General features: G+C 42.1%; 1 protein-coding gene across 1 annotated transcript; it reads left to right on the forward strand.

Moving 5' to 3' along the window:
- Positions 1-81: 81 nt before the first annotated feature.
- LOC142520188 (uncharacterized) lies at positions 82-1,050 on the forward strand. The gene is made up of 3 exons (XM_075623190.1): positions 82-338; positions 420-528; positions 673-1,050. Exons 1-3 carry the CDS (start codon positions 82-84, stop codon positions 1,048-1,050), a joined length of 744 nt encoding a protein of 247 aa, XP_075479305.1.
- The last annotated feature ends 7,429 nt before the right edge of the window (positions 1,051-8,479 follow it).

Consider the following 8,479-nt stretch of genomic DNA (forward strand, 5'->3'; position numbering starts at 1 on the left):
AGTATCCGAGAAGTATTGAATGTTTCCCGGCTAATCCTCTCCACGGAAGAAGAAACATTGCCAATATCAGAGGATTCATGGATGACACCCTCGATAAAATTTATTGCAAACAATGAATTACCTGAAGATAAAGGTCAAGCTCAGAAAATCAAGAGGCAAGCTCACAGGTTTGTTATCTTAAATAACATTTTGTACAGGAGATCATTTCAGGGACCTTTGTTCAAATGCTTATCTATGGGAGAGGTGGATTATGTCCTCCGGGAGATTCATGAGGAGTGTTGCGGAGAGCATCTCAGAGGAATAGTATTAGCTCGGAAAGCAATGCTTGCCGGATTCTGGTGACCTACTATGAGCCAAGATTCTGCTCGAGTGGTCAGGGCCTGCGAAGATTGTCAACATCATTCAATTTTTCAACACAGCCCAGCCACTCTCATGAAGCCTATCTGCGCATTTTGCCCCTTTGATCAATGGGACATGGATATTGTGGGTCCCTTTTCAATTGCCCGAGCTCAGAAGAAATTTTTACTGGTAGCAGTTGATTATTTATATAAATGGGTTGAAGACGAGCCCCTGACAAAGATTACTGAGAATTAAGTTTTGAAGTTTCTATGGAAGAATATTGTGTGCCGATTTGGAGTCCCCAGCTGACTAATCTCAGACAATGGGAGGCAGTTTCAGGGAAAGGAGATCACAGCTTGGTGTCAGGAAATGAAAATCATTCAGTCTTTCACTTATGTTGCTTATCCTCAGGCCAATTGTCAAACAGAGGTTGTAAACAGGATTATTGTACAAGCCTTAAAAACAAGGCTACATGGCAAAGGAAAAGACTGGGTGGAGGAATTGTCTAGTGTTCTCTGGGCATACAGAACTACTCCTCGGGCACCTACTCAAGAGACTAGTTTTAATCTGGTGTATGGTTTTGAAGCAGTTCTGTCGGTTGAAATAGGAAAATCTTCTGCTCGGGTAAAATCTTACCCGGATGATAACGATCAAAGCCGGGCAATGGAATTGGATTTAGTGGAAGAAAAGAGAGAGCAGGCTCTAATTTGAATGGAAGTTTATCGAGGCCGGGTTATGAAATCGTATAACAAGAGAGTCTGAATCCGAGACTTCCAAGTAGGAGATCTGTTCGTGAAAAATTAATCTAGCTGGAGATGTGGGAAAGTTGGAAGCTCGGTGGGAAGGACCTTTTAAAATAACCCGGAAGGTTAGCTCGTGAGCTTTTTATCTAGAGGATGCTCAAGGACGCTCTCTCAAGCGATCATGGAATGTATTTCATCTAAAAAAGTATTTTGCTTGAAAGATGTAAATTATTCGTTGAAAGATATAATGAAAGTTTTGTTCTTCTCGGAAAGTGTGTATGTGAATGATTTATCTAAATCCGGGAGGTACAAAGCCCCGGTTAATATATAAGTCCTGGGACATGATCCCCGGCCCAAGGCTTCGTACCTTAGTTATTAATAAGCCCAGGGCTCTACACCTTGTCTCGGGGCATCACAACTCGACCATTTCCAAGTCCCGGAGCATGATCCCCAGCCCAAGGCTCCGTACCTTGGTTCTTAATAAGTCCAGGGCTCTACACCCTAGCTCAGGACACCACACCTCGACCATTCCCAAGTCCCGGGATATGATCCCGGCCCAAGGCTCCGTACCTTGGTTATTAATAAGCCCAGGGCTCTACACCCTGGCTCGGGGCACCACACCTCAACCATTCCCGAGTCCCGGGATATGATCCCGGCCCAAGGCTCCGTACCTTGGTTATTAATAAGCTCAAGGCTCTACACGCTGGCTCGAGGCACCACACCTCGACCATTCCCAAGTCCCGGGACTTGATCCCCGGCACAAGGCTCGAGCATTTATTAAGTACAAGGATTTATTATTCAGTCCAGGAATCAACATCCCAACTAATTATTTGAAGTTACCAGTTATTCTCCAACACTTAGAAAATTTTTTAGTTTCATCATTCACAAACAATGTTGGATTAACTCTTCAAAGACGGGTTAATTGTATAATTTTTATGCATTTATGGAAGCAAAAAAAAAAAATCATTCATGAAATGCCCGAGGGCAGTGATTACAACAAAGAGAAAAACTATTACAACCCTAATTTATATTCACATGGTCTGACCCCGGCTGCTTTTCTTTTTCGGAGTCCTCATTTTCCTCCCCTGCATCCTTGGGAAGGGATGCTATAGCTTTATCCAGGTCAGGGAAGTATTTCCTATCCGCAGGTAGCAACCCGGCTTCTTCAAATTGTTCTCGGCATTTGAAAAAGCCGGTCTTGAAGAAAAGATAGGCGCTATCTTCCACTGACGCTTTGAATTATTAAGAGAGGAGGAAGGAGGCCTACAGTTGCTCCTTAGCTTGTTCAGTAGCAGCTCGGGCTCTTTCAGCGGACTCTGCTCGGGACATTGGTCTTTCCATATCCTCAAACAGGGATTTATTCCTGGCTTCAAGGACAGAGTAATGCCCTTGCAGAGTCTCCTCTCGAATGATGCATTTGTTGATGTTGTCCCGGGCCTTCTCCAACAGTTTGTCGGCCTTGTGCAAAGTAGACTGCAAGCTGGCCACTTTATCTTCATGAAGGGATTGAGCCCGGGACAATTCCCCCTATAGTCGTTCCTGGGTGTCCTGGAATTGTCGGGCTTGATTATTAGAAATAGTGGCTGCAGCGGCTACCTCTTCGAAGGCCGAGATCAGCAACTAGACGCCCTGTTCATAAGGAGTTAGTCAAAAAAAGGGCAAGGAGCTTACGGAGATAACCCGATTACAACCTTCCAAAAGTTTGGGAGAAGGCCGGGAGCTCTTTAGATGTGCCTCCTCATCAGGAATGAGCATCTGCTTAAAAAGCCTTAGCTCGGTTGGAGTGGGTCCCTCCAGAAATATTTTAGCCCGGGTGGGCTGTTCAGGAAGAAGGGGTTCTTGAGTAGGCTGTTGGCGGGGAAGAGTGGCTGGTTGATTCGCCCGAGAGGTACCATGTTCTCCTTCCTGGTTACTCCTAACCAGAATCAGCTCGGGGCTTGTGACAGCCTTTTGCTTCCTCTGGCGGAGAGGGATATGGTATTTAGAGTCCTAGGATTCCACCTGGAAAGCATGATGCTCTGGTGGGGATTCCATCCGAGTTGATTCCTCTAGTCGGGCCGCCTTCTCCTGCCGGGCCGCATCATCCTCGGCCAGTTTCTTTTTCCCTTCGGCATCTGCTCGACGAGCTGCCATCTTTTTCTCTTTGGCCGCCTTCTCGGCCACCCGTTTCCTGGAAAATTCCTCTTGCATTTCGGTATTATCTGGACAATAGCAGAGAAGGTTAGTATAGTTATTTTATAAAGAATTAAAGCAGTAAGAGAAGTACATTAAAGAGATTTACCGGGTTGAGCGCCCGAGCCTGCCACCTCATAAATTACCAATCCAAAGGATCTTCAGTTCAGGCACTCATAGGCAACCAAATTCTCATCTGAGATGAGGGTGGAGGAAGTGTATTTACGGCCCTCGACCAGAGTTTGGCTTTGGAGGAACTGATCCTTTAATTCGTAAGCCTTGATAAGGGCATATTGCGGGGGAGGAGAAGGGGTTGAGTCTGAGCATATCGCGGTGGACTCGTCGCTAGGCGAGCCTCGCGCATTCGCTCCAGATGTAGAAGAGGTGGAGTTAGACATTTTTGAGATAAAGAGGAAACTTACGAGTTTGGTGGAAGAGGGTGGTGGCTGTGCGAACGAAGTTGTGACGGTAGTTGAAGATTGCTGGAATTGGGTAGGCGTTGCGTTGCAGAGGGGAGAGAGGATTTGAGAGAATTTGAATTTCAGTCAGTGACAAATGAAGGAGGTGTGCCGTTATAGATAGGAAAAGAGGGGTGTGATCTACACCGTTGATCTAGAATTGAATTGGACGGCTATGGTGAATCTTGGAAATTGTGCAGGCATATAAAAAGACGTGCACGGATATCGAGGCATCGTACTTATCGTATTCCCGGAATACAAAGCTTTTGAGATCGTTTGAATTCTAGTGCATACGTCATCATGACATCAACCCGACTGCCCGAGAATACTAGACGACAATAATATGCAAAGTCCAGGAGACATGAGGCCCCGGCATAATTTACAAAGTCCGGGAGACATGAGGCCCCGGCATTTTATTTAAAACCCGAGAAATTGAAGCTCTCGGCATCTCATCCCACCTCTGGGATAATTTATGCTCTCGACATCTCAAATTTGGAATTGATTACCTCTCTATTAAAGCCCAAGCATGATTGATCGGGACAGCGAGTATAACTCTAGCCCGAATATTTAAGGGATGGGTAGTGATACCCCCATAAGAGTCCGAGTGATGGATGACCCAAGATATTATATGGATAGTCCAAAACAAAGTATATGTGCAGGATGATTTCTTTAGCAACCGGGCAGGTGAGTGCTCCATTTTCTCCCCGGGCTACCAAGAGCCCGGGCTTTCATGCAAGTTCCCGGTAAATTCTACCTGGGCTACCTCGAGAAGCGCACCACACTCGAGTTTATAGGTATGGGCTATCTTATCTGTCAGAACTACATGGGCTTGGCGTGTCAGAGAAGTCATCAGAAGCAGGATATGGGCATCCGCCTTACCATACTTAGCAGGTGGGCACTGAAAACAAGGTAACGATGGGGTTTCCTCCAATAAATAGCAGGTATCGATCTCATTTGCAGAGGCTGGAATTTTCAACTCTCAAGCACTCACGTATATTCACACATATACAAGTCATTTCACCTTTCTTCTTCACCTGCTGACTTAAGCATCGAATTGGATACGCCGGACACTCCTCTGGTGTCCATTCACGAGTTCATCTCATTGTTTGAAAGTCACGATAGAAGACCAAGATCACATATATTCTTTTCCTTGCTCATTTTCCTTAAACATTAATACCTTTATCTGGTGTATTGCCCCGACTCTTCTCACCCAATTCATCCGAATAACATCAGGCATGCATTAAATAAGGATTTGAACTAACATCAACAATCGCTTGTGCCTTTCTGAGAAAATTCAATGCCCTGCCGTATATCCTACATGTAGTAGAAAAGCTGAGTAAAATGCTTGTGAAATATTAATTGCAAGCCTGCCACAAGACAATAAAGGAATCGATGCTTTAACAAAAGTGTATAACTAATATAATTTTGAGTCTTTTGATGTAATTCCTCCACCAAAAAGAGTAATTTCTAAAAAAAATTAGGTCTTCTAGAAAGACTAAAACGGATAAGTAACACCATTGTTAAAAAGACCAACATGATTGGTTTTAGCATTTGAATACTGGCATATACTCTTGTTAGAGTTAGATATCCAGCTGCTCAACTTGTGACTTTGATTCTATTGATTCTATGACTTTGATTCTATTGACTCAAATGTAAAAACTGTAGTGCCCAAAAACTAGTACACGTAAACCTCATGCATAATTATAAAATTTAATTTAATTAATTAATGATTTAAATTATGCATGATACATGATTAAATTATTTTAAATGTTTATACACTCATGTTTATGCAATTTAAAATGTTTTCAGGAGTTTTAGCCTTGCAGACGAATATTCGATGTCGGATCGGGGAAAGGAGACCGGAGATGATTAAGGTTCTAAAATCTAATGTTATATTTTAAGCCAAGAAAATTAATTATTTTAAGAGTTTAAATTGTTAATTTTAAAATTTAGGATTTATTCTTTAAATTGGGGTAAAATATTTTATATAATGATTTTTATGCAATAATTAACTTATTTAATTATTGTTTAAGTTGGGTTAAGATTTTAATTATTTTATTTATCAATCTTCAAAAAAAAAAGATATATTAATATTTTGAATTGTGGATTTAAATTTTTGTAAATTTGGCATCTAATCTTTTTAAATTAGAGGTTGAGATTTTTAGTGCTTGTTCAAATTATTGATTTGATTTTTAATCTAACTAAACACCTAATTATCATCCTAAATAATTTATAAAAGAGTTCTAACTCCATCACTAATCAAAACCCTCGTACACCACTTGAAACACACACGCCAACATACATAATTCACACACACTGCTGCCGAGAGCTTCCAAGGCTAGGTTAGGGAGATCTTTTCTTCTTCCATCAGAGACTTCAGCCGATCACTCCCACTATCGTCCTTGTTATCGTTAGCCGTTTTTCGAACCATAAAACATAGCAAACCGTCTCCATTCGGCCTCTGTCTTCCTACGCGTTCGTTGTCGATAATTCGTGCGTTTTAACGCAAATGCATGTTTTAATCCTTCTTTTATGCCTCGGTTTTGTCATATTATTTATGTTGATACAAATTATGCATGAAAATTTATTGTTTATATGCAAACATGCGATTAAAACAATCGAAACCGTTTTCTAAAAATTTTGTGGCATGTTTCATACGTATTCTTGAGTTTCTTGATTGAAGCCTTCGGTTGGTCTCTCCTGGGACATGTTGCTGCTGTATGAGTATGATTTGGAGTGTGTTTAGATACTGGTAGATGGTCTGAAAAGGGGTAGGAGCCGCTGGTACAAGTGTCGGGTTCAGTGCATGGGTTAGCAAAGGGCTTGTGGGTATGGTTTAAGCGGTCTCTAAGGGTCCTAGGATGAGTGTAGTTATGGTGGTTAAGGGTCTGGTTGGCCAGGAAGTGTGCTGGAACGAGAAGAATTGCCGCTGCGCAGGTTGTATGCAAGTAAGGGCTGTAGGTGCTTCGGTTTTCTGGTGTCAGTCAAGGGCTGGGCTAGGGCTCTTGGCTATGGTCTGGGGCATGATTAGGGTCCTAGGATGAATCTTGCTATGATGGTTCATGGCCTGGAGCGGCAGTTAGGTGGTTGGAATCAGAAAACCAGCGGCTGTACAGAATGGGCCTTCATGAGTGCATGGTCGCGGCTGTGGGCTTGAGTTCGGGCTTGGGTTGGTCCAGGGCTAGGGGCAGTGGCTAGGGTCTCACCTTCGGGTCCTAGGGAGGGTCTCGTGGTGTTGGTTCAGGGCTGGTTGGGTCGAGAAGGTGGCTGGACCCATATTGACAGCAGCTGCGCTTGGTGCTTCTTGGGTGGGAGTTGCACGGCTGCTGCGTAATTTCATGGCATGGGTACTGCTCTTGAGTTAAAAATGGCTTGACAGTGCGCTTAAGTCGTGTCTAAGGGTCGAGTCTAGGGCTTGGTTTGGGTCCAGTTCGAGTCGGTCTAAGCATGAAATCGTTAGAAGCGTTTGTGTCGAAGCGTGGCTCCTTGGGCAGTTTTATTGCATGGGCGCTTGGTCCATGTTTTAAGCTGGTTCGATCATGATTCGGGGATAATTTAGGCTCGTGGACAATAGGTTAGGGTGTTGGCTAAGTATGGTTCGAGTCCCAAGTCGTTCGGTAAGTCGTAAGCTATTTTAATTAATTCGGGAATTGTACGCGTCCGAGTGCATCTTTGGGACTATGTTTAATTAGTTATATATTGAGGTTTTGGCAGCATGTCCAGAGTCTTCCAACGAAGCCCTCGATGTTTTTTTTTAAGTATGATCGACGTGAAAAAATATTATTATTTGATTTTGGAGGTATGCGAATTGTCTTGTGGCCACCCGGTAGAGCATGACCGGGATTTATGATTATGGGATTGGAATGCGGTAAAGCATGACCGGGGACCTCTCCACCCGGTAAATTATAACCGGGGATTTATGTATGTGGGAGTGGACATCCGACCGAAAGACTGTGGTGATCTCTCCCAGCCCAGGACTGTGGTTAATTTGATCAGGCGATTTATGTTATGAGCCACTTGCTTTGAAACATATTTCTACGCAAAATTATGTATGATTATGTATGATATGATGGAAGCACTTTTATAAAAATGTTTATGCAGCTATGACACGTCTATTCTTATGTATGCTCAGCTTTTACTACGTACATGCTACTTTCAAATGCATGAATTTTATTAAGTATTACTTGGTATTTGTGGTTTATGCATGTTGAATCTTTACACTCATTAGACTTGATCGATGAATGTGACGATGCTTTTGAGCAGGAAGAAGGTGCTGACCAGTGAGCTTGCTCGGACCGTATGCAGTGCAAACCCGAGGGCCGCCCAGTTTACGAAATGATTTTATGCCTGATAAAATATTAAAATACTTTGATTTTTTTTTTACTTTTGGCAAACAATTTATCTATTTTTAGCTCTTGCATGTCTCTTGGACGATATCGGATTAATATTTTTATTGCATTTACTTTAATTAATTTTATGCATTTAAAAATATTTAAGATGTAGTTTTTTTTTATTATTTTCGAATTTTCAAAAATTCTAGGTGATTTATTTAGTAAGAAAAAAAATATTTCCGCATATTTTAAGTAATATAAGAAAGTACAGTTCGTTACAAAAACAATATTTAATTTAATAATATTTTACGATTTTATCCAATTATGACATTTATTTTATCTATACACAAATGATAATTGCATAGATATAATACTTGAATATATCATGAGGTCTGCCACTCAAAGTAAGATCATGAAACTCATTAAGAAGTGTACC

Source organism: Primulina tabacum, chromosome 12 (genome assembly GCF_025594145.1).
Source record: "Primulina tabacum isolate GXHZ01 chromosome 12, ASM2559414v2, whole genome shotgun sequence".
Classification (NCBI taxonomy): domain Eukaryota; kingdom Viridiplantae; phylum Streptophyta; class Magnoliopsida; order Lamiales; family Gesneriaceae; genus Primulina; species Primulina tabacum.